At 39.7% G+C, this 26,671-nt stretch overlaps 1 protein-coding gene across 2 annotated transcripts in view; it reads left to right on the forward strand.

Annotated features, from left to right (window-relative positions):
- Positions 1–26,671, forward strand: part of ubac2 (UBA domain containing 2) — a 250,361-nt gene that overhangs the window by 120,647 nt on the left and 103,043 nt on the right. For both annotated transcript variants that reach the window (XM_072578035.1, XM_072578036.1), the window contains exon 5: positions 18,739–18,862. In XM_072578035.1, coding sequence (XP_072434136.1) covers positions 18,739–18,862 — 124 coding nt within the window. The remainder of the gene's footprint in view (positions 1–18,738; positions 18,863–26,671) is intronic.

Below are 26,671 nucleotides of genomic sequence, written 5' to 3' on the forward strand. Positions count from 1 at the left end.
GTGTTAGAAAATTCCTGCCAATTATGAACAAAAATGGCTCAGAATTTGTGGCCTTTCATGTATATACAATTAGTCAGACTATTTCCCTCAAACTGCAATTTGAATAAAAATGTTTCTATGGACAGACAAATTGGTAAAAAAGAGCAGAAGGACAACGAGCATGGTGAATTACAGGACCAGCAGTCTATCACCTTAATCCATGAGTTTTAAGGATTAGGAAAGAAACAAGGATTATGCAAAAGGAAATATGGTGAAGTAGAATCAAATCAGAGAAACGAAAGAGAGAAAGAAAGATTGGACTGAGGGAAAATGAATAAAGACAAAGAACACGTAGGAAGAGAATAAAACCTTCTGGACATTAAAAAGATCTCGAAGGAGGATATATAAGTTGCTCTGAAAACTAGTACTTCCAATTAAACCTGTTGGACTGTAACCTGGTGTTGTGTGATTTTTAACTTTGTACACCCCAGTCCAACTCTGGCATCTCCAAATCATGACCACTTACAAAAATATGACTCCACAGTTCACTGTCTCACCTCGAGAAGTTCACTGGCTTTGCAATGACCATATTTTTTCTGTCAAGGGTGATTTAAGTTATTAGGTATTAGCCTTACTCTGTGGCATACTTAATGAGTAGTTAATGTACTTGCAGCAATCTGTGGTGTTTCACAACTCATGAGAAATCACTATCACCACAAGTTGCTGGAAAATTTACTCAGTCGCAGAGAGCATCATTATGTTCATTTTTAATTCAATAGGAAGTTCTGCAGGACGGTGTTCAATGTAACTGGATCACTATTCCACATTTACAAATTAAATTTGTGGGAACGCCTGCCCCAGAGTGAAAGTACAAATAAGAGAAAGTGCCTCCATCTTGTATTTTTGTGAGCGGAGTACGATTTGCTTTCGGAATTTAGCAGAGCTTGCTGACTGGCTGAGGCAAAATTGTACCACAGGTTGACAAAGCCACAACAGAAAAATGCAAACCACATACTAGGTTCATTTTTAAAAGGGATAGAATTAAAAAGTGTAGAGGGTGTGTTAAAGATCAGTATATTGACAGTGTTCCCTACTGGGTGTGTTTTTTATGAGAGTGAAAATAGAACAGGTGTCCTTGCAACCACCTTCTCACCCATCCCAAAGCTCAGCTTAATTGTATTTAGTGTGGATTGTCATGCCTTATAGGGGTAGCACGCTGAAAGTTGAGCCCAGCTATCCTGGAATCATTGTATAAGTTAAAAATTTTATGAAAGTATGCAAAATTCCTCAATTTTCCTGTCTTCTTAAAGCTGGATTTCTGTATTTAACAAGAATAGTTATTTATTACAAATAAAAGATTCTAACTACAAGTAACTGTGACACTATGAACTGTCAACATATAACTCTACTAGTTAAAACTGTACATTCCCCTTATAAAACTTACCCTATGGTCACACACAGATAGATAGAGTGGGACAAAAAAATGTTGTGTTATGGTAGAGGGGAAAATGGTGAAGGTGGTTCAATGGTCCCCGTCCATAGGCTTCATTGATTATCCCTTTGGCTTGCTGCTTCATGATCCCTCTTCTTGGGGTTCTTTCACTTGCTTGTAGGAGGCGCAAAGTAACCGGTACACAACTTATAAAATCTCTGTCTTATTGATTAAAGGCAGCAGCTTACAGCAATTGGTGAGGGAAAATAAATGGGCTTTCCTCAGGCTGAGGTGTTTTTTAACTTCAGGGAAAAGGACACCACCTGCCCTTCCAGAAATACAAATGCTTCTGGCTGTATTGTTCACACCCACAAGCTGTTTAGCTACCTGGGTCATTGACAACTGATCATCACTCTACAGGCCAATGAGTTCCTTTAATTTCTGACAAAAGTAGTTGAATGAATAAATCAAAAAATTATGTCATAACCTACTAAAAAAGGCATTTCATAATTATGATGTACCTTGTTTCAAATACAGCATGTAGTATGGCAGACAATTTAAACAATTGAAATTTGTTAGGACAAAACTCATTTTATGAAGTGATTTTCATCCGCAACTAAACTCCTCCCATGTTGAACAAATAGCAGTATGAACAAACAACAGTGTAAACAACACTTAAGTACTATTAGCTTGCTTTTAAAGAGTGTAGTATTCACTTAACCCAATCCTTGGTTTTAAACTGTCTTTTTCCCATTTCAGTCCACAATCAAAAATACAGAAGAATAAGATATGGTCTTCACAGGGCAAATGCCAAAATTGTCAGCCCATTCAACATATATAAAATGTACAATTATGGATCAATCTAGCTTGTTAAAAGTTGAGTTGACCCCAATATTACACTCACTAAGATATAATATAAAATTGGTGTTGGCAGCTGGGCAAGGGTGGGTAGCATGGTTTTAAGACAATAAAACATAGAAGTGAAAGTGGGCCATTATGTGTATCGAGTCTGCTCTGCCATTCAATTAGATCATAGCTGATTTGACAATCCTCAATTCCCTTTTCCTGCTTTTCTCCAAAATCCTGAATTCCCTTACTGGTTAAAAATATGTCTATCTCAGCCTTGACAATGCTTAATAACCCAGCCTCAGCAGCCCTCTGTGGTCAAGAATTCCACAGATTTATTATCCTCTAAGGGAAGAAGTATCTTTGTCTTGTGCAACCACTTATTCTGCAGTGATGCCTTTTGATTCTAGACTGCCCCACAAGGGGAGGAAACCTTTACACATCACTCACTGAAGTCCCCCAAGAATCTTTATGTTTCAATAAGGTCACCTCTTATTCTTCCAAACTCCAAGGAGTACAGGCCAAACCTACTCAAGGTCTCCATATAACATAGTCCCTCTAAGCCCGAGACCAACCAACAGAACCTTCTCTCCAATGACTCCAAAGCTTAGGGGTGTAGGTTTGCTTGCTGAACTGTAGGTTTAATATCCAGACATTTCATTACCTGGCTAGGTAACATCATCAGTGGTGACCTCCAGGTGAAGCAAAGCAAAGCTGTTGTCTCCTGCTTTCTATTTATATGTTTGTCCTGGATGGGGTTCCTGGGGTTTGTGGTGATGTTATTTCCTGTTTGTTTTCTGAAAACAAACAGGAAATAACATCACCACAAACCCCAGGAACCCCATCCAGGACAAACATATAAATAGAAAGCAGGAGACAACAGCTTTGCTTCACTTCACTTGGAGGTCACCATTGATGATGTTACCTAGCTAGGTAATGAAATGTCTGGATATCAAACCTACAGTTTAGCAAGCAAACCTGCACCCTAAACCTCAACCTGCGCTACAAACCTTGCAAAAAAGACTCCAAAGCTGCTGTAGCTCTCTTTAGATAAGGGAGAGGACAAAACTGGTCACTGTATTCCAGCAGTGGTCTGGCTGGTGCCTTCTATATTTTTTTCAGGCCTCCCTATTTTGATACTCCATTTCCTTTGAACTAAAGGCCGGCAGTCTACTTTCTAAACTAAAATGAGAAAATGCTGGAGAAACTCAACAGGTCTAGCAGCCTCTATGGTGAGAGAAGCAAATTTGGAAGGACTCTTGTTTGGAACTCTAGAAGTTAAGAACACTCATAACAAGTGCTGGAAGGGAAGAGAGCTATCTGTGCAGAGTGCCCTTTGTGCATAGGCAGAACTCTCACCCCAGCTCCGCAATTCCTATTTGCATGGACCCCCAAATTCACTAAAGCCCCACACCCAATGTGTCTTATATATACCGGAGCTCAACAGAGCCCTCAACATGGGACTAATTATAGTCCCAGCATTGTCCTCCACTGAAGTCTGGCCCTTCTGTGAATTCTGGAGCTGCCATTTAATCAGATTGGTAGCAGTTGCAGAGGGTGGATCTCCTGTCACTGATGGGTGTAAGTCCCATCTTCCACTAATTTAGTTTGCCAATAGCATATTATGACTGAGATGCAGACTTTCATTCTGGGGCCTCTGTAAATTTCTGGCCCATATTTTAAAACGTATGCAGGAGAATTGGGGAAGGTGCAAAGACAAGCTTCACAGAACTGAGAAGTTCTAACTAATGTGAAACACTGAGCAAACTGGGGTACTTTTTGTCTGGACAAAAAAAAGTGGGGTATGCTGCGTCTACCTTTTTCAGTGCTCTCCCTCTGGTTCCAAAATCCCCAGTCAATGTCTTTATCACATTGTTATCTGATTTTATCCTTGGGTGCTTCCACTTGCCCCAAGCTATAAGCATTCGGTTTCTTGACACTGTGCTGCATGCCTGTATACATTAAAGTTCATAGACATCCCCTGTTCACACCCCCAATAAAACCAAATCTGTACCTTTTTCTTCACTGCCCTGTGTAATAGCATGCTCTGGATGTCATACTTCTAATTTCATGTGGATTTATTCATAACTTTATTTTTATTGAGATCGGTATGCAATGAAAATTTTAAAAACATAATTCTCATAATAAATCTGACTTCCAATCTGTCCAGCTTTTCCATGCATATTGGTGAGAGCAAGAATCTGTGATAGGTAATTTGAGAGATGCGCAACACAAAATAATCCTGTTTAACATGTCGTTATCAGCACAAGCAGAACAATTATATGTTTTGTATCAGATAGGTCAGTTTATGATAATCGTGATCTCTTCTGAATGAGCTTTAAAGCACTGTAATTGCATCATTACAACAGCATAGATTTGACAGTTTTATTTCTTGAATAATTCAAATATTAGGCTGCAGCTGCAATTCCTGGTAAATATTTTGTTTTACTTTAAACACAAAGTTTCAGTGTCTCTCACTGCTGCGGTTTTCGAGTCAGAGAAATACAGCACGGAAACAAACCATTCGGTCCAAATCGTCCATGCTGACCAGATATCCTAAATAATTCTATTCCCATTTGCCAGCATTTAGCCCACCTCCCTCTAAACTCTTCCTATACATATACCCCCATCCAGATGTCTTTTAAGTGTTGTAATTGTACCAGCCTCCACCGCTTCCTCTGGCAGCTCATTCCATACACGCACCAACCTCTGCATAAAAAAGTCGTCCTTTAGTTTCCATTTAAATCTTTCCCCTCTCACCTTAAACCTTTGCCCTCTAGTTTTAGACTCCTCCCCACCCTGGGAAAAGACAGTGTCTATTTACTCTATCTATACCCCTCATGATTTAATAAACCTCTGTAAGGTCACCCCTCAGCTTCCGAAGCTTCAGGGAAAACAGCCTCTCAATTCAGTAGCTGAAACGCTCCAACCCTGGCAACATCTTTGTAAATCTTTTCTGAAACCTTTCAAATTTCACAACATCTTTCCTAAAGCAGGGAGACCAGAATTGCACTCAGTATTCCAATAGTGGGCTAACCAATGTCCTGTACAGCCACAATATGACCCCCAACTCCTTTACTCAATGGTGATCGTGGCGTTTTGTCTACTAATTTGGAATAGTGAGTTTGACATGAAATAATTTTTAGGTATAATCAAAGTTAGATGGTAGCTCAATGAATGAACATGACTTGAGTGTTTACAGAGGCATTGCAACCATTACCATTTGAGAAACCAGCTTTGAACCAACATGGTTAATTTTCAGTTTCAGGTATCCTTCCAACTGTAGGTGGCCACAGAAAGCACTGATTACTTGACCTATATTAGATCCCGGACCGACAGTACCTCAGTTGTCTCATTTTCATTCTTGATTTTCAATCCCTCCATGACTTCTACACTGTGACCTTCTTTAACCTAACAGTGCTCCAAGATCTCTGCACCTCTATAATTTTGGCTTCTTGTACATCAATGAATTTAATCACACCATCTTTGATGGTCGTGCCTTCAGCTGCTAATGATCTAAGCTCTGGAATTGACAGCTAAACTTTTCTACCTCTTTCTGCTCTGTTAAGATTCACCTGAAAACCTAAAACTTTTGACCAAACTTTTGATCATCTACAAAATAGCTCTCGTAAATTCTAAAATTTCTAGTAAATTGATCAAAGTACCCCAAGACATTCAATCAGCAGGGAAATTCATATAATTGAGTCTGTGCTATGGTTTGCAGGGCTATGTGGAGAAAATAGGGAGGGTTGGACTAATTGGATAACTCTTCCAAGAACCAGCACAGGTATGATAGAATGATTGACCTCATTCTGTTCTGTGCAGTTCTACGCAGATTAACCTTGCTGACTAATTAATGGGGAATAAATTAACTCAAATTCATGTTGTTCCTTTGTGGTGTTTCTAACCAATAATAATGTCAAGAACCCAAAGGCGAAGCAGCTCCATAATGGTTGGATGGTTGTGGTCCAGCAAAATTTTGTAATTCATTTGTTTTTGACCATCATCATTTGAATTACTTCACATTGGGATAGATGTAAATGGCAGAAAGATTTAAAATATAATTTACCCCATCAGGGACTTACTCTGCACATCTGGTTTGGTCAGGTCTGTAATCCATTTAAGAACTGGTAGAGGTTCTGGAACATAAGTGTGTGTGTGATAAAAAGATTTAGATTTCTGCAACACCTTTCATGAATTGTGTGTATCCAAAAGAGCTTTATAGTCACTTATCCACTTTCTTTGTAGTTTATTCACTGTTGTAGTACAGGAAACATGGCAACTAATCTGTGCTTAGAACGGTTCACCAACAGTAAAGTTTGCAGAACATCACTTGGCATACCCAGAGGGCTTTAATGAGATTGGAGTGAAGTGGCAAATGTAAGGACTCTCACTGCAAACTTTCATGTGTTCACTTGGTAGCACTCTTATTTCCAAATCAGAAGAGTTTGTGTTCAAGTCCCACCTTGGATATGCACGCACATAATCAAGAAAAGCTGACAAATTTTCTTGGTCATCATTTTGTGACTCCAGGATACAATATTCAATGTTTAGGCCATTCAGATCACACTTACAAGCATCCTTGAAGTGGAGTGTTGAATGCTGCATTGGTTATCTGGGATCTGGCTGCATCATTATGTGGAAGGGTCTTGGGTGTGCAAACATTTTCCATCCTGCAGACATGCCTGATACAAAGAAGCTGCCGCTTTGGTTCATGGATGCCAGTGCACTTGACAGTTCTGCCTCTAAGACTGCTGCTTTAGTGTTTTTGTCTTGCTTGGAAAAGTATGTAATGTGTCAACAAGATAGAAATGTTGAGCTTCAGTTAAGACTAGATGATACAAAGCCAAAGTCTCTGTACTTGAATGCCTGTAGCATCAACAATAAGGTAAACAAATTGATAGCACACATTGAAAGCAGAATTTGCTGACACTGACAACTGTGGGCAATTACCTTGAAATAAATATGATCTGATAACAATTACAGACATGGTGTTAAATTTTGACAAGGATTAGGTCTTAAATATTGAAGTGTATATGACATTCAAGGAGAGTAAACTTAGAAGCTTGGTAAATGTGGAGGAGTAGGATTATTAATCAAGAATGGCATTTGTGCACTAGTTAAAGATGACCGTAGTTCAGGCAATCAGAATTTGGACTCATTTTGAGTGGAGATGAGAAACACTAGAGAATAGAAGTCACTAGTAGAGGTGCTCAGCTGACCCATGAGCGACAATGCAGTGTTGGGTTAAATATCCAAAAAGAAATATTGACTGCTTGTGATACAGGGATGATAATAATGATGGGTGAATTTAATCTAATATAAGCTGGGAAAATCAAATTGGCAATAAGAGCCAAAATGAAAAGTTCATAGAATACTTCCAAGATGGGATACTTCCTTTACTCTGATCATTGCTAAACTTGATCTTGGATTGCTTTATGTAAACACTAGATTTAAAAAAAAAACTAATTCCATTACTGACTGCTTGATTTTTGAATAAAGAGGTTGTGTTTAGGTGTTTATTCAGTTATGTATAGTAAATATATTATAAAATAGTTTGTTTCCAATATAGATTGGCAATTGCAATTTAATTAGGAAATAATTAGACTAAAGGAGAGAAAGACACATTGTGATGAAAGTACATAATATATATTTATTGTTTGGAAACTTGGGTCAAAAGTAGCAAAATGATGCAGAGCATTAAGAATTTCTATACTGTGTGTTGTGCAGGGCATAATTGGTGGTTTCAAGTTAAATTTGTTCTGTGCATGGTATCAAGGTGTCTGGAGATTTGTTTTCTCTACCAGCATTTAAATGAAGTCTTTAAGTTCCTTGAGATGAATAGTTTAGTGCATGAGAAAAAGGGGTAGAGAAGACAAAAAGAGCAGTTGTTCCTTAGTGACTGGAGTCCAGTAATACAGAAGATCAGAATATTCCAGAAGCAGTCCGGCAGAGTATAACTTCATTCAGAGACCATTGCTGTTAATAGTCTCCAAAGCAACAGTGCTAGGGAAGAAGTGCTGAGTTGCTTAGAAGAAAACTCTAGGAGAAGGCAATGGTGGAGACAAGAGTTTAATTAACCCATGTTAAATAACAAATGTTAACAATTTGTTGAAGAGACATAAACTAAAGAAAATAACATTATGTGAAATCAAAAATTTGCCAAAAATAAACTGATGACAGTTATGCTAACTGAACAGAATGGAAATTGGAGTGACCCATCAATGAGGTTTGAATGCCTTTAATGTTATTGTTGAGGATTGAATTTTTATTTCTGCTTTATGTAATAAGACCGTTTCAAACAGTTCTTGTATCACCTAGTTCATTTTTATTTTGGCCATAGGCATCACTGGTCAGGCCAGCATTTATTGTCCATCCCTGGTTTCTCTTGAGAAGATGGACAGCTGCCTTCTTGAACTGCTCAGTCCTTGTGCTGCAGGTAGACCCACAGTGTTGTTAGGGAGGGAATCCAGGATTTTGACCCAGTGACAGTGAAGGAACGATGATGTAATTTCAAGTCAAAACAATGAGTGGCTTGGAGGGGAAATATGTATCTGCTGCCCTTATATCTCTAAATGGTAGTGCTTAGAAAGTGCTCTCTAAGGATCTTTGATGTATTTCAGCAGAGCGTCTTGTAGATGGCGTACATTGTTGCTGCTTAGCCTTCATGATGGAGGGAGTGGATACTTGTGGATGTGGTATCAAATAAATGGGCTGCTTTGTCCTCAATAGTTTCAAGCTTCTTAAGTTTTGTAGGGGCTCCGCTCATTCAGACAAGTGGGGATTATTCTATCACATTCCTTACGTGTGCTTTGTAGATGGTAGGCAGGTTTTGTGGAGTTTGGAGGTGAGTTACTCACTGCAGTATTCCTTATGTTTGACCTGCTCTTGTAGCCATTGTATTTAAATGACTGGTCCAGTTCTGGCCAATGGTAACATCCAGTATGTTGAAGATGGGAATTCAGAGATGGGCACACCATTGAATGTTAAGGGATAGTGATTGGTGATGGTCATTGCCTGACATTTGTGTGGCATGAATGTTAGTTGCCACTGGTCAGCCTAAACCTGAATGTTTTCTTGCATATGGATATAAACTGCTTCACTATCTGAGGAGTGATGAAATGTGCTGAACATTGTGTGATCAATTGTAAACATCTCCACTTCTGACCTTATGATGGAGGGAAGGTCATTGAATAAGTAGCTGATTATGATTGGGCTTAGTTTATAGAATAGATGATAGAATCCCTACAGTGTGGAAAGAGGCCCTTTGGCCCAACAGGTTCACACCGATCCTCCAAAGAGTAACCCACTCAGACCCATTCCCCTACCCTATTACTCTAATTAATGCTGACTAATGCATCTAAACTACACATCCCTGACTATGGCAATTTAGCATGGCCAAATCACCTGACCTGCACATCTTTGGACGTGGGAGGAAATCAGAGCACCCGGAGGAAACCCACACAGACACAGAGAGAATGTGCAGTCTTCACACAGACAATCACCCGTGGTTGGAATAGAACCCGGGTCTCTGGTGCTGTGAGGCAGCAGTGCTAACCACTGAGCCACCGTGCCACCCTATTATTAAACCTCTTATTAAAAGTGAATATTTTGAATGACTGACCACCACCCGTAAAGAAATTCTAAAAATAAAATTTGAAGTCAATCAAGCCACATTTCACTCTAGGATCTGACTTGACTAGTGTTACCATCAGATGGGATCAAAACATGTGAATGCAATGAAATTGAATGCATAGCAAAGTGTTTAACTTGTATACAGATGGATGTTAAAGTGATGCTTCCATGAGATAATAAGAGACCCAGTAAAATAAAATAACTTGAAGACATTTATGCAACGTGAAGATGATTGAAAAGACTGTAGAAGCAGATTAATAGTAACTTGCAAAAGCAAAATTGGATAAATATTTGAAGTTGAAAATAAATATGGCTGTATTGAAAAGACAGAAACTAAGACAAACTTAGAGTCAAGGACTTGTACAGCAAGGAAACAGATCTTTTGCTCCAATTCATCCATTCCAATGAGATATCCTAAATTAATCTAGTATCATTTTCCAGCACTTGGCCTATATTGCTCGAAATACTTCCTATTCACGTACCCGTCCAGATGCCTTTTAAATATTGTTCTTGTACCAGCCTCCACCACTTCCTCTGGCAGCTCATTCCATACATGTACCACCCTCTGCATGAAAAAGCTGCCCTTTATGTCCCTTTTAAATCTTTCCCCCCTCACCATAAACCAATACCCTCTAATTTTGGACTGCCCTCCCCAGGAAAGCTTGATCTTTTGTTTTAAAGATATGATATATAATTTGGATTTAGCCTCAATCTATGCTGTAAGATACTGTATGGTCCATTGTGACTATTTACGCTAGTCACAATGGACCAATTTGATCCAATTTGGATCCAATTTGATCCTACACCCTCGGCTATATTATACATAATGCTTTTCAAGTCCACATCCGGTTGCCTTTTGAAAATTTCTATTGAATCTGATTCCACCACCCTTTCAGATAATGCATCTAGATCTTAACATCTGTCTCTGTGGAGTTTGCACATTCTCCCTGTGTCTCCGTTGGGTTCCCCAGTGTTTCTGTTTCTCCCACTTCCAAAGATGTGCAGGTTAAGTGAATTGGCCATGCTGTAGTGTTCAGGGATGTATATGTTAGGTGCATTAGTCAGTGATAATGTAAAGTAATTGGGTAGGGGAATGGGTTTAGGTGGGTTACTCTTCGGAGGGTTGGTGTGGACTTGTTTCCACACTGTAGGGAATCTTTGATTCTATGATAGGTCCTTACAGCATCGGGTTCTGGAAATAACCAGAAGGTGGGTTATACTGGACTTGGTATTGTGAAATGTCACTGGATTAATTAATGAACTCAGTGTAAAGGTACCCTTAGGTATCAGCGACCACGATACTATTGAATTTTACACTCAATTTGAAATGGAGAAGAGAGGGTCTAAGATTGGCATTTTAAACTTAAATATGGGCAACCATTTGGCTATGAAAGATGAACTAGCTGAAGTGAGCTGAGATAATAGGATAGGTGATAGATCAATAGAGGCATAGTGACAGACATTTAAGGCTGTGTTTCAGAATAAGGATACCTCTACTATAGCGAAAAATCCCAAGAGAGCGGCCACCATCCTTGGTTAACTAAAGATGTTCAGAAAAGCATCAAACCTACAGGAAAAGCTTCTAATTGGATGAAGACGAATGGCAGGTCTGATGGTTGGTCAAAATGTAAAGAATTGCAGAGAATGACTAAACCATGAATCAGAAAGAAATTAGAATCCGAGTGGAACCTAGTTTGAAATTTTAGAATGGATGATAAGAGTTTCTACAATGTCTAAAAAGAGAAAAAAGAATAATATAAATGTTTGTCCTCTACACAGTGCGAATGGGGATTATTGTAGATACTAAGGCAATGGTTCATGAAATGAAGAAATATTTTGCTTTTTCACTATAGAGAATACAAAAAATATTCCATCGTAGTTGAAAATCAGGAGATAGAGTGCAAGAGGAACTTAGTGAAATTACAATCGCTAGGCAAGTGGTACTGGGAAAGATGATAGAATTGTGGGCTGGCAAGTCTCAGGGTCTGGATGGACTTCATCCCATACCCTACAAAATGTGTCTAATGAGATATTAGGTGTGTTGGTATTAACTTTCCACAATTCACCAGATTCAGGAAAGGTTTCATAAGACGAGAAAGTAGCAAATATAATATAACTCCTCTCTTCAAGAAGAGAGGGAGGCAGAAAGCAGAAACTGTAGGCTCATGAGCTTCTTGATTCTTATGGAGCCTGTATTAGGATCAATCATTCAGGTTGTTAGAGCTGTGCACTTAGTAAGCTGAAGGAAAAGATTTTGTCAAAGGGAAATTTGCTTTAACCAATTCATTGGAGTTCTCTGAAGATTAACATGCGTGGGATAAAGGGCAAATCTATGGATAGACTGTACTTGGATTTCAAGATGCTGTACAATATCAAAGATTATTATTTAGACTACAAGCACATGGTGTAGGGAGAGTCATATTAGTATGGATAGAAGATTGGCTGGCTAATACATGACAAAGTATGCATAAATGTGTGTTTTTATGTTTGGCAGGATGTGATGAGTCCAGCAAAAACAGAACTTGCTGGAGAAACTCAGCAGATCTGGCAGCATCTGTGTAGAGAGAAACAGACCTAGTGTTTCAAGTCCAGTGACCCTCCTTTCCTCTCTGTATGCCAATTACTACATCAAGGGAGTGACTATCACTGTTAACCTGAAGTAGCAGAATGTGTTAAGCAGTTGGAGTGGTGTTATTTAGTGTGATCAGGAAATGTACACCATGCCCCTTGACCATGATTTTCTGGACATTAGTCAAGGATAACAACTTACAGACATGGAAGAGACAGTCCATGTGTCTTTGTAGTTGAGTTTCTGAGTGGGTGACTGACACTATATTTGGTTGAGGTGAATTCTTTGATCAGAATGAGATGTATTTTACATGGTTAAAAATCAGCAATGATGAATCATCCCTGAGGAAACATCTTTTCATTTGCAGTTCTGTCCTACTGCCATTTCTTTCGTAGGTAATTACTGGATCCCTAATCTGAGGATGTTATGAAGCAGATGACATTTTCCCCACCCACTCATTCCATTTTTGACTGTCCATTTAGCAGCAGATGTGTTTCTTGTAAGGCTTGGTCACTTTGAGTTGCATGACTAATCTCTTCACGTAACTGGGCTGTTGGAGAACCTTGTGTTATATGAGTGATGAGTCATAAATGAAAGGATAATATAGATTCTTTGACTTTTGAAGAATTCCTCTTAACCTATACTTTGGATGACCTTCCCTATTTCTCTGCATATCTATTCACTTCACCTTATTTTTACTGAGCAATTAGACCCACCTCTCAAACCTCCTCTGGTCTGAGTGTTTATTTCCTTCAACATGTTCTCATATTCAAACAACATGTTGTAAATTTGGTCCCTTTTAAAACTTGAGTTCTTCTCGTATTCCAAATTGAATAGTTTCAGAGCAGCTTGAGACCTTATTAAACTATGTTACACTGATAATTGGCCTTCTACAAACATAAATGTACAGATTTATTGAACATAGAACATTACAGCGCAGAACAGACCCTTCGGCCCTCGATGTTGCGCCGACCTGTCATACCAATCTGAAGCCCATCTCACCTACACTATTCCATGTATGTCCATATGCTTCTCCAATGACGACTTAAATGTACTTAAAGTTGGCGAATCAGGCAAAGCATTCCATACCCTTACTACTCTCTGAGTAAAGAAACTACCTCTGACATCTGTCCTATACCTATCACCCGTCAATTTAAAGCTATGCCCCCTCATGCTCGCCATCACCATACTTGGAAAAAGGCTCTCCCTGTCCACCCTATCTAACCCTCTGATTATCTTATATGTCTCTATTAAGTATTGAGTGTTATAATACTTGACTAGAAATGCCATGTTTGGGAAAATAAGTCTTGTTTTTTTAATTAATAAAACAAACTTTCAAATGGAGGTGGGAAAGGGCATAGTGGTCATCATTGCATCGTAAGTATCTGTCCTTGATCTCTGGATGAAAGGGTGAACGACGAAACATAAATTGTCACCCCCCTCTAAAAGTAAGAGATAACAAGCGGGGTGAGTGGAAGGAGTCGGGTGGAGGGGATCCAGGGACTGAGCCATTTTCTGTAGCAAAGACGAGGAGTTCCCCTTCATCAAACTGAGGGAAGAATGATGGCAGATGCTGCCAAAGACTAAATCACATCAGAGACCAACACTGTCCTACTCCAATATCACAACCCCTGCTCCTCCATTCTATAGAACAGCTTTGGGATTGATAAAGTGTTCACATCTGTCACAGTTGTATACTTTATTTGTCAAATTAATTAATGTATCTGATCCAAATTGCTGTTGCTGATCAATCTCAATAAAGTCACAGAAAATTGCTACAAACTGTCGACTGAGTATCTTCAGTATCTGTGGCCCATGAATCCTGCCACCCCTCCACCCCCAAATCAATTAGCATCCTCATTCTACCTCCTCTTTCATGTCTCTCTTCCTCAATCCTCTCTTTTTTTCTCTTCTTTTGTTTTGCTTTTCCGTCTTCCCTTTCACTGTCTCACATTCATGCACTCTAATTTTTCATCACTTAAAAATGCAGGCTGTTATTTATTTTCTTTAACATTTCACACAATAAATCTTTAGACTACTTTTATTTTTTGAGCAGTGGACTAAAAATGTCAAAAGATGCAACCCATCAGGTCCAGGGGACTTGTCAGCTTTTAGTTTCATGAAGTTCCCAGTTTTTTTCTAGTTATAGTTTTCTATTTATTTCCTCTCCCCCTTTTTGCCCCTTGATTATTTAGTATTTTTGGATTGTCATCACTGTCTTCTGTTGAAGACGAACACAAAGTATTTCATGAGTTCATAAGATATAGGAGCAAAATCAGGCCATTCGGTTCATTGAATCTGCTCCACTATTCGATCATGGCTGATATGTTCCTCACCCCAATTTTCCTGCCTTCTCTCAATAGACCTTCAACCCATTGCCAATTAAAAATCTGTCTATCTCCTCCTTAAATTTACTCACTATCCCAGCATCCATTACACTTTGGGTTAGTGAATTCCACAGATTCATAAGCCTTTGGGAGAAGTAGTTTCTCCTCAACTCTGTTTTAACTTTGCTATCCCTTATCCTTAGACTGTGGCCTCTCGTTGCAGAATGCCCCACAAGAGGAAGCATCTGCTGCATGATATTTTATCCACACCTTTTATCATCTTGAATACCTCAATCTGATCTCCCCTCATTCTTCTAAATTCCAGAGAGTGTAGGCCTAATATATTTATTCAACTTATCTGCAATTTCCTAATTCCTCATCATTATTTTACTAGAGACCTGGGTTCTTCCTTTTTATTTATTTAAAGAAGCTCTCACTGTCAATCTTGATATTACTTGCAAGTTTGCCCTCAAAGTTTATTTTCTCCTTTAGAATTTTTTGACCTTTTTTTGTTGATTCTTAAAACTTTCCCAGTCTTCTGTCTAACAACTAGACCTTGGCCACATTGTATAGAACATAGAACAGTACAGCACAGGAACAGGCCCTTTGGCTCACCTTGTCCATGTTGACCGAGAAGCCATTTTAAACTGTGCCATCTGTCTGCACACAATCCTTATTACTCCATTCCCTGTCTGTTCACATATCTGTCTAAATGCCTCTTAAATGTTGCTATTACATGTGCTTCTACCACCAATCCTGAAGAAGAGTTACACCCAAAATGTCGACTTCTCCACCTCCTGATGCTGCCTGGCTTGCTGTGTTCTTCCAGCCTCCTGCCTGTCTATTTTGGATTCCAGCATCTGCAGTTTTTTTGTCTCTTCTACCATTCCTAGCAGCGTGTTCTAGACACCTACTACCCTAGTGTGGCAACCAGAACAGAAACTTCTAACCTGCCAAGAGAAAGTATCTCAGTCTGTCTGCTTGTCGCGACTGTGTAGTGAACTAACAAAATTTTCCAAGTGCAGTTCTGACTCTGTAAAGTACATTCTCTGTAAATTGCCTGTTGAAAGGAAAAAGTGGGGAAAAAAACCATCTTCAGATACACTGAAAGGAGCAAATACTCGACCCATGAATGAAAGATAGCATTGGTGTACAAGCACCATTCTCGCATTAGGAAATTACTGAAATGAAGCATAAGTGGAAAAAAACCAGAAGCAACTTGCCAACTCCTGTAGTCCAAAATGGTGTTATCAAACTATTTGTCCCTGGTTTTCCCCTCCCTGCCTTTTCCACCCTTAATAACTTGTTTTATTTCTTTGTGGATCTCTTTGTATTTGTAATCAAATTTTAAAAAGGGGTAGAATTTAAGTTACAGAATTATACGTTCACAGTTCATATTTTTTTCTTGCCATCGGCTGGAAAATAATTGATGTGAACAAAAAGTTGTTTCTTTTTGATGAAAAGCTTTTTCACCCAAGTTAGACAGTTAGATAGAATTGATGAATTTAGTCTTTTAATCAAAGTTTTACATTTATTCTGGTTCCAGTGATAGTGGGGCTTGCTTTCCAGAAATATATCTCAGTTAGTCCTGACAATATATTAAAAAAAGCCCAGAACATTATTGGCATTGTTGCTGTTGAGAAGAGTGGTGCAAGGTCACGACTGAATTCTATATCAAGCCCTAGTTGGCCAACTAACCACAGTGATTTCTGAGATATTGTCCTTACAAACTATATTTCTATGTTTGCATCTCAACTGAAATAACCTTTCTTTTACATTAATTAATTCAAGAAAATCAGCAAACCAGGCTGAAATCATCAACTTTTCAATGATAAAATGAACTTGCTATTCTCCAGAAGCTTTCCTGACTTCAGGATTCTCAGGACTGCTTTATGGCCAGTGAAGTTTTTGATGCACTGTCGTTGCTGTAATAGTGGTTGTCCAACAAACATTTTGCACAAAGCAAAATCCCACCATGTGTTGATGACTAGGTAAACTGTGTTGAGTGACGTTGATTGAGGGATTAATGTTGGCCAAGACTCTGGGGAGAGTTCCCCTGTTCTTCTATGAAATGGTGACCACAGATTCTTTTGTACTCACTTAGAGGGTTTCAATTTAATCTGAAAGTCAGCAAACTTCAACAAGGCAGCACTCACTCAGTTCTGCATTTTGTCCTCAACTTTCTGGCATAGATTTGAACTCAAGACTTAACAATCCAGTGAGTCATGGCTGGGACCTTTTGAGATGAGGAGAGTGGCATTAGATTGCCCAGAATTATAAATCAACTAGCAGATTGAGTGTTTCAATATTGTCTGTTTCTTATCACAGCACTTCAGAAATACAAACAAAAAAATTTAAAGTAGTTTGAGTTGAAACACTTCTTTCACTTGTAAAACCTGTGTTCAAATACAGTTGATGGAATCTGAGACTCCTCTCTCTTAATTCAAAAAGTCTTAAGCCTAATGAGTTAGACAGTGTTGCCCAATTATTGTTGTGATCTGAAATGCTTTGTGTGAAAGGCAATATTTAGTAATAGCTGTCAAGAGAGACGGATAAATACTAGATGGTGAAAATGTTTGCGAGGTGTGGTGAAAGACAGAGGAAAATGGACTAATTGGCTATGGAGATGGAGTAAAGGCAGGTGGAGTAAAGGCAGGTGGAGTAAAGGCAGGTGGAGTAAAGGCAGATGGAGTAAAGGCAGATGGAGTAAAGGCAGATGGAGTAAAGGTCCTCCAGTGCTGTATGGTTCGATGAAATTGAAATTGCACATTTTCTTTGCCCATGCAAGAAGACAAACAAGATATTCTGATGAAACACAAAAATGGCTGCGACAATTGTCGTCTTTTTTCATTTGGGCCAACACTGCAACTTTGTGCAAGGAACATGCTTCAGCACATAAACTTACATTACAAAACAGGGTCTTTTTAAAAATCTGAATAATATGGAAAATTCAGATAGTTAAAATATACAGAGGAAACTCTGAAGGTATAAGTATTATGATTAGACTCTAAATGCTTAGACACAGAAGAAACATAGATGATAACACATAGCATTTGCTAACATTGACAGGGTCAGATCACAAAACCTTGACACAGAATATTGCAGCACCGAAACAGGCTATTTAGTTCAACAATTCCATGCTGGTTTTTATGCTTCACATTAGACTCCTCTACCCTTCTACATCTCACCCTGTCAACTTTCCCTTCGATGTCTTTCCTCATTTACTTACCAATCTTCCTCTTAAATGTATCTATACTATTTACCTCTTTCTGGTTAAAGAACTCTCTCCTAAAGATCAAGTTTATTCTCTTAACTGTTGCTATAGGAGATGCTGAAGGGTTGAATGACTTAACCCAGTTATTAGATCTATGTTTTGTATTAGGCTTGTTGAATATGGCTAGCCTTTTGATTTGCACTTTCTTTCTAAATAAATCTAGCAATAATTTAAGTTGGCATAAGTTTATTGAAGAAACCAAGGTCTGACATAGAATGTACAGCATAGAAACACAGCATTCAGCCCAACATGTCACTGTTTGATGCTCCATCCAGTTGGCTGCATGGCTGATTTGCAGTGCAGAGTGATGCCAACATCGTGAATTCAATTCCCATACCAGCTGATGTTGCAAAGGAGTCCTACCTCCTTAACCCAGGCCCTTGCCTGAGTCCTGGTTGCTGTCAGGTTAAACTCAGCCATTGTGTCTCTGTTTAATGGAAAGCAGCATATGGCCCTCTGAGACCATAATGACTTTCAATCACAAATATCCTTTAGAGAAGGGAGTCTGTTGTCATTGTGGCAAACCTTTTAATTAATTGTTGAAGCTAACACTCACCTCTCCTGAAGAGACAGCTCACAGTCATCTTCCCAAGGTTAATCAAGGATGGGCAGTGATGACAACATTATACGAATGAAAAGTAAAATTAATGTGGTTCTTTTTCTTCCTTCTTCATAGTCTGGGTCCCATCTTTGCTCTGTTTGTGCCTTTCTACTTCTCCATTCCAAGTGTTCAAGTGGTGCAAATCCTGGGCAGGTTTTCCATAACAAACAAAACCCTGGTCTACATTATGGGTTTACAGGTATGTATACAATTATAAATCATATCTAATGAATTACAAGCGACATGTTGGTCAGGAAAAATAAATTAAAAATCACACAATACCTGGTTATAGTCCAACAAGTTTATTTGGAAGCACTAGCTTTCAGAGTGCTGCTTCCTCATCAAGTGGCTGTGGACAATAAGATCGTGCTCACAGAGTTTATAGCCAAAGGAGTCCAATGTCATGGAGATGTGATATCAAAAACAATCTTCGATTAAAACTGTCATCTTTTATGATGGGATATGTTGTTTTCTGTTCTTTGATATGTAAATCCCAGAGCTTCTTTTAAAAGGGACAGGATGTACATGTATTTGGAAAGGTAAGGACTGATTAGGCATTGTCAACGTGGCTTTGTGCATGAGAAATCATGTCTCACATACTTGATTGAGTTTTTTGAAGAAGTAACAAAGAAGATTGATGAGGGCAGAGCAGTAGATGTGACCTATATGGACTTCAGTAAGGCGTTCGACAATGTTCCCCATGGGAGACTGATTAGCAAAGTCAGATCTCATGGAATACAGGGAGAATGAGCCAGTTGGATATAGGACTGACTCAATGGTAGAAGGCAGAGGGTTGTTTTTCAGACTGGAGGCCTGTGACCAGTGGAGTGCCACAAGGATCGGTGCTGGGTCCTCTACTTTTTACATAAATGGTTTGGATGCAAGCATAAGAGGTACAGTTAATAAATTTGCAGATGACACCAAAATTGGAGGGGTAGTGGACAGCGAAGAAGGTTACCTCAGATTGCAATAGGATCTGGACCAGATGGGCCAATGGGCTGAGAAGTGGCAGATGGAGTTTAATTCAGATAACTGCGAGGTGCTGCATTTTGGGAAAGCAAGTCTTAGCAGGACTTATACACTTAATGGTAAGGTCCTAGGGAGTGTTGCTGAACAAAGAGACCTTGGAGTGCAGGTTCATAGCTCCTTGAAAGTGGAGTCGCAGGTAGATAGTGAAGAAGGAATTTGGTATGCTTTCCTTTATTGGTCAGAGTATTGAGTGCAGTAGTTGGGCAGTCATGTTGCGGCTGTACAGGACATTGGTTGGGCCACTGTTGGAATATTGCGTTGAATTCTGGTCTCCTTCCTATTGGACAGATGTTGTGAAACTTGAAAGGGTTCAGAAAAGATTACAAGGATGTTGCCAGGGTTGGAGGATTTGTGCTATAGGGAGAGGCTGAACAGGCTGGGACTGTTTTCCCTGGAGCGTCGGAGGCTGAGGGGTGACCTTATAGAGGTTTACAAAATTATGAGGGGCATGGATAGGATAAATGAACAAAGTCTTTTCTCTGTAGTCAGGGAATCCAGAACTAGAGGGCATAGGTTTAGGGTGAGAGAGGAAAGATATAAAAGAGACCTAAGGGGCAACCTTTTCATGCAGAGGGTGGTACATTTATGGAATGAGCTGCCAGATGGTGTGGTGGAGGCTGGTACAGTTGCAACATTTAAGAGGCATTTGGATGGGTATATGAATAGGAAGGGTTTGGAGGGATATGGGCCGGTACTGGCAGGTGGGACTAGATTGGGTTGGGATATCTGGTCGGTATGGACAGGTTGAACCGAAGGGTCTGTTTCCATGCTGTACATCTCTATGACTATGACTCTAAATAACTTCCTCAAGAGAGCTCAGTTTTATAACCAATAGGTGCGAAGTCTGTCTGTATCCAACTGCTGTCAGTCAAACCCTCTGTATAGTTTTACTGAGATTTACATGGATTCATGCAGTATTTGGGAAAATAAAATGTAATTCTGCAAAAACAAATTCACCCCATAAGCCAATGTGTGTGTGCATGTAGGAGCGACAGAATGAGTGTGCATGTGAGTGTGACAGAGTGTGTGTGTAAGTTTGGTTAAGTGTGTGTGTGTGTGTGAAGGGGTATGTGTGAGAGAGTGTGTGTCTGTATGAGTTTGGGGGGGGGGGGGTTGTATGTGTGCATATGAGAGAGAGGGTCTGCGTGGGTGTGAGAGTATGTAGGGGTGCGTGTGTGCCTGTTTATTTCGTGCAGTGGGGTCACCTGTAGTATGACATGAATCCAAGGTCCTTGTTGAGGCCAAGGGTACCGAACTCTGCTGTCAGCTTCTGCTCAGCCACTCTGTGTTATTGCTTGTCCCTATGTCCGCTTTGGAGGATGGTCATCCGAAGGTTCAAGGCCGAAACCTGAGCTATCTTGAGAATGTAATTTAAAAGAAGTTCTGAGATTTACATATCATAGAACAGAAACCAGCATATCCCATTACAAAAGATGACAGTTTTACTCTAAGATTGTTTACTGTATCACAATTCCTTGACACTAGACTCTTTTCGCTATGCATTCTGTGAGCATGATCTTACTCTCCACAACCACCTGATGAAGGAGCGCCGCTCTGAAAGCTAGTGCTTCCAAATAAACCTGTTGGACTATAACCTGGTGTTGTGTGATTTTTAACTTTGTCCATCCCAGTCCAACACAGGCACATCCAAGTTAGGAAAAATGTAGTTTGGTCTGAAATTGAGACTAATGTTCCTCAATATGTCACTTTAGTTAAAGTGCTGAGCTGTTAAGATTATGGCTAAATATCAGAATAATGTTAATAAGGGTGCCTGGTACAAAGTGATAGTCTTTCAATTCCTCATTTTTCTTGCCACAATGTTCTTTCACTCCTTAAGTTTTTGTACAACCCTCAGCCACTCAGAATTCTTTATTTTGCAAATTATTTATGTATTTTCACCATTATGTAACCTGTGAAAAATGTTTTCAGACATTTAAAGACCATAATATATAGGAGAAGATTTAGACCATTCAACTCATTAAGTCTGTTCTACCATTCAATCATGGGTGATATGTTTCTCAAACCCATTCTCTTACTGTCTCCCTGTAGCCCTTGATCCTCCTACTAATAAAGAACGTATTTATCTCAGTCGTAAATACAGTTAATGACTTAGCCTCCATAGCCTTCTGTGGCAGTGGGTTTCACAGATTCACCACCCTCTGACTGAACAGATTCTGCCTCAAATCAGTTTTAAAGGGTCATTCCTTCACCCGTGCCCTTGGATCTTGGTCTTTCCAACTAGTGGAAACATTTTCTCCATATCCAAATCATAGAGAGCAGCATATGGCCGTTTGAGACCATAATGACTTTCAATCACCAGTATCCTGTTTGACTAATTTGGTAGAGTTCTTGTAAGAAGCAAAGTGGATAATGAGGATGTTGTAAGTGTAATTTATCTGGACTTCTGGAAGGCATTTGATAAGGTACCACACAAAAGGTTAATTCACAAGGTTGGATCAAGGGCTACAGGGAGAAGGAAGAGAATGGGTTTGAGAAATATATTAGCCTGGATAGATGACTGGCTGATGGACAGAAGACAGAGTTGGGGTAAGTGTTTTTTTTCTGGATGCCAAGATGTAACTAATGGGTGCCACAGGGTCCAATCCTTGGACGCCAGTTATTTACAATCTACATTAATGACTTGGATACAGGGATAGAAGGCTCTATAGCCAAATTTGTAGACAACACAAAAATAGGCGGGACTGTAAATTGCAATGAGGAAATAAAAACCTTACAAATGAATTTAGATATGCCGAGCATGATACTCTAGGACCCGATACCCAGCATGAGCAAAATCAATGTAGTGTACAAAATCCCATGCAAGGACTGCACAAAACACTACATAGGACAAACAGGAAGACAACTAATGATCCGCATCCATGAACACCAATTAGCCACGAAACGACACGACCAACTATCCTTAGTAGCCACACACTCAGATGACAAGCAACATGAGTTCGACTGGGACAACACTACTTTTATAGGACAAGCCAAACAGAGAACAGCCAGGGAATTCGTAGAGGCATGGCATTCATCCACAGATTCAATCAATAAGCACATCGACCTGGACCCAATATACCGGCCACTGCAGCGGACAGCTGGAACTGACAATCGGAAGCGGCAGAGACAAATCACTATAAATGCCGGAGGAAACGTCACAGAAGCGCTTCACAGGAGGCTCCCCCGCACTGAGGACGTCACCGAGACAGGGGACGAAACGTCTGCAACACAAATTCCCAGCTCGGCGAACAGAACCACAACAACGAGCACCCGAGCTACAAATCTTCTCACAAACTTTGGATATAGATGCGTTAGGAGACAAAATATGGCAGACAGATTTTAACATGGATAAGTGCAAGGCCATTCATTTGGGTCGAAGGAAATGGGAAGACGACCTATTATCTTAATAGGGAGAGACTTCGGGGTGCTTGTGCGCAAAGAGTACTCATTTATGAGTCACACAAAACTGGCATGTGAGTACAACAGATAATAAAGAAAGCGAATGGGATGGTGGCTTTTATAACTAAAGGAATAGAATGTAAGACAAAGTATTGTTGCAACTATGTAAGGTATTGGTGAGACTGCACCTGGAGTATTGTGCACTGGTTTGGTCTCCTTATTTGAGGAAAGATGTAGTTGCATTGGAGACAATTCAGAGGAAGTTCATGAGATTGATCCCAGAGATGAGAGGTTATCGTATGAAGAGAGATTGAACAGTTTAGGCCTTTACTCTCTGGAATTTAGAAGAATGTGGGGGGAGATCAAATTGAGGTATTAAAGATGATAAAAGGTTTGGATTAAATAGACGTAGAGTGGATGCTTCCTCTTGTGGGGTATTCTAGGATGGGAGGTCATAGTTTTAGGATAAGGTGTAGCAAATTTAAAGCGGAGTTGAGGAGAAACTACTTCTCCCAAAGTGTGGTGAATCTGTGGAATTTTCTCCCCCAGATGCTGGAATAGTGAGTAAATTTAAGGAGTTAGTCAGATTTTTAATTGGTAATGAGTTGAAGGGATATGGAGGGAAGGCAGAAAAATGGGGGTGAGGAGAATATCAGCCATGATCGAATGGTGGAGCAGACATGATAGGCCGAATGGCCTAATTCTGCTCCTATATTTTATGAACTTATGATCTCTATCCAGGCCTCTCAGTATTCTGTAAGTTTCAATCACATCCTCCTCTTATCCTTCTAAACTCCATTGAGTACAGACTCAGAGTCCTTAACCACTTCTCATATGACAACCCGTTCATCCCCAAGATCATTCTTGTAAACCTCCTGTGGACCCCCTTCAAAACCAGCATGTCTTCCCTTTGATATGGGGCCCAAAACTACTCTCAATATTCCAAATGCATTCTGACCAGAGCTTTATACAGCTACAGCAGTGCAACTGTGCTCTTGTATTCTAGCCTTGTTGAAATGAATGCTGACATTGCATTTGCCTTCCTAATGGCCAACTGAACTTGCATGTTAATCTTTAGAGAACCCTGAACAAGTACTCTCAAATCCCTTTATACTTCAGATTTCTGAAACCTTTTTCCATTTAGAAAATAGTGTACACCCCTATTTTTCCTCCCCCAGTGCGTAACCTTATACTTTGCCACATTGTATTCCTACTGCCACTTCTTTGCCCACTTGCCTGCCATGTCTAGGTACTTCTGCAGCCTCCCAGCTCCCTCAGCACTACCTGTCCCTTCACTTATTTTTGTGTCATCTGCAAGAAGCAAAGTAAATCTGAAAAGTGGAAAGGCCAGAAGAGCACAGCAAGCTGGCAGTTTCTGTGAGGGAATGGATAAGTTTACATTGAAACCTCTTTTTAGAACTGAGAAGTAAGACATGTTGATAATATCAGAGAAAGTGAAGAGATACACTGATTAAAAACTCTAGCGACGTTTCATGAGTGGAATCATATCGTCATTAGAAATATTGAAGAATCGGATTAGTTAGTTCGGTGGAAAGACAGATGAAATGTTAGAAATGTGATTTGGTAAACACCCATCCTGTTTCTAAATCACCCATGATCACAGATGTCTTTGTGGTATTGCCCCAAATATGTTCAACATTCATGTACAAACTGTGAACATATAGGAAGCCACTGACATGCCTCGGATAAACATCAAATGCCAAGTTAGCAACTTGATAACTGATGACTAAGAATCAAAATAGCCACATGGCAAGAAATTCTATCCTGATTCCATCCTTCTCATGACTGTAGAATCATACAGTACAGAAGAGGACCTTCAGCCCATCAAATCTGTCCCGCCAAAAATATACAACTACCTACACCACCTCCACTTTCTTGCAGTAGACCTTAGCCTTGAATGTTATTACACTTCAAATGCTCATCCAAGTACTTTTTTAAGTACTCATGCTGTGCCACATTCCTAGAATACAATTATTTAACACTGGTCTGATCCCAAGAGCCAAAGTCATATAGTTGTATCAGCACAGAAAGAGACCATTTGACCACAGCAAGCGGGTATAGGGCCTCTTAAAGGTCAAGGAGATCATCTTTGTGTTGACTCCTAGAAGGTGGGAAAGATACTAAAATGAATATTTCACATCAGTTTTTACTGCGGAGAAAGAAATTGAGTCTTGAGAATATAGAGGAATAAACTTTGATATTTTAAAAACAGTTCAAATTACAGATGAGGATGTTCGGGAGGTCATAGACAATATAAAAGTGGACAAATCTCTGGGATCTGATCTATGTATCCCAGCACATTGTGCGAAGCAAGGGAGGAAATTATGAGACCCCTTGCAGAAATATTTGTGTCATTTGTTACCATGTATGAGGTGCTTGATGGCTGGAGTTTGGCGAATGTGCCTTTGTGTAAGAAAGGTTGGAAGGAGAAACTTGAGAACTATAGATTTATAAGTCTGGCTTCAGTTATGGGTAAATTATTGGAGGTGATTATGAAAGATGAGATTTGTGGACATTTAGGGAGACCAAAATTGAACAGGGATAGTCACCACAGTTTTGTGTGAGGAAAATCATGTCTGACAAACTGGATTGAGTTTTTTCAGGAAGTTACCAAAACGATTGGTGATGACATAGCAGCAGACATTGTTTATTTGGATTTTAGTAAAGCCTTAAACAAGGTTCCACATGGTAGACTAATTAGACTATAAGACACAGGAGCAGAAATTAGGCTATTCGGTCGACCGCATCTACTCTGCCATTCGAACATGGCTGATAAGTTTTTCAAACCCATTTACCCGCTTTCTACCTGTAATCATTGATCCACTTGACAATCAAGTATCTATCTCTGTTTTAAATATGCTCAATGACCTGGCCTCCACAGCCTTCTGTGGGAATGAATTCCATAGATTAACCATTTTCTGGTTGAAGAGGTTTCTCTTTTACTCCATTTTAAAAGGTCTTCCCTTTCCTCTAAAGCTGCGCCCTTGGATCCTGGTCTCTCCTACCAATGGAAACATCTTCCCAATGTCCTCTCTGTCCAGGCCATTCAATATTCTATAAGTTTCAATTAGATCACCTCTCATCCTTCCAAACTCCATCAAGTATGGACCCTCAAGAGTCATCAAGCATTCCTCATATGTTAAGCTTCTCATTCCTCGGACCATTCTTGTGAACCTCCTCTGAACATGCTCCAGGCCAGTACATCCTTCCTGAGGTATGGAGCCCAGAATTGCTCACAATACTCTAAATGTGGTCTGACCAGAGCAAGTTCACCTTGAGAGAATCCTGAACTGGAACTCCCAAGTCCCTTTGCACTCCAGATTTCTGAATTTTCTCCCCATATAGAAAATCATCCTTGCCTCTATTCTTCCTACAAAGTGCATGACCTCACACTTTCACACATTGTACTCCACCTGCCACTTCTTCGCCAACTCTGCTTACCTGTCTGAATCTTTCTGCAGTCTCTCCTCAATACTGCCTCTTGCTCTACCTATCTTTGTATCATCTGCAAACATAGTCAGAATGGCCTCAGTTCCTTCATCTAGATCATTAGTGTACA

This window comes from Chiloscyllium punctatum, chromosome 9 (genome assembly GCF_047496795.1).
Source record: "Chiloscyllium punctatum isolate Juve2018m chromosome 9, sChiPun1.3, whole genome shotgun sequence".
NCBI classification, from domain to species: Eukaryota; Metazoa; Chordata; class Chondrichthyes; order Orectolobiformes; family Hemiscylliidae; genus Chiloscyllium; species Chiloscyllium punctatum.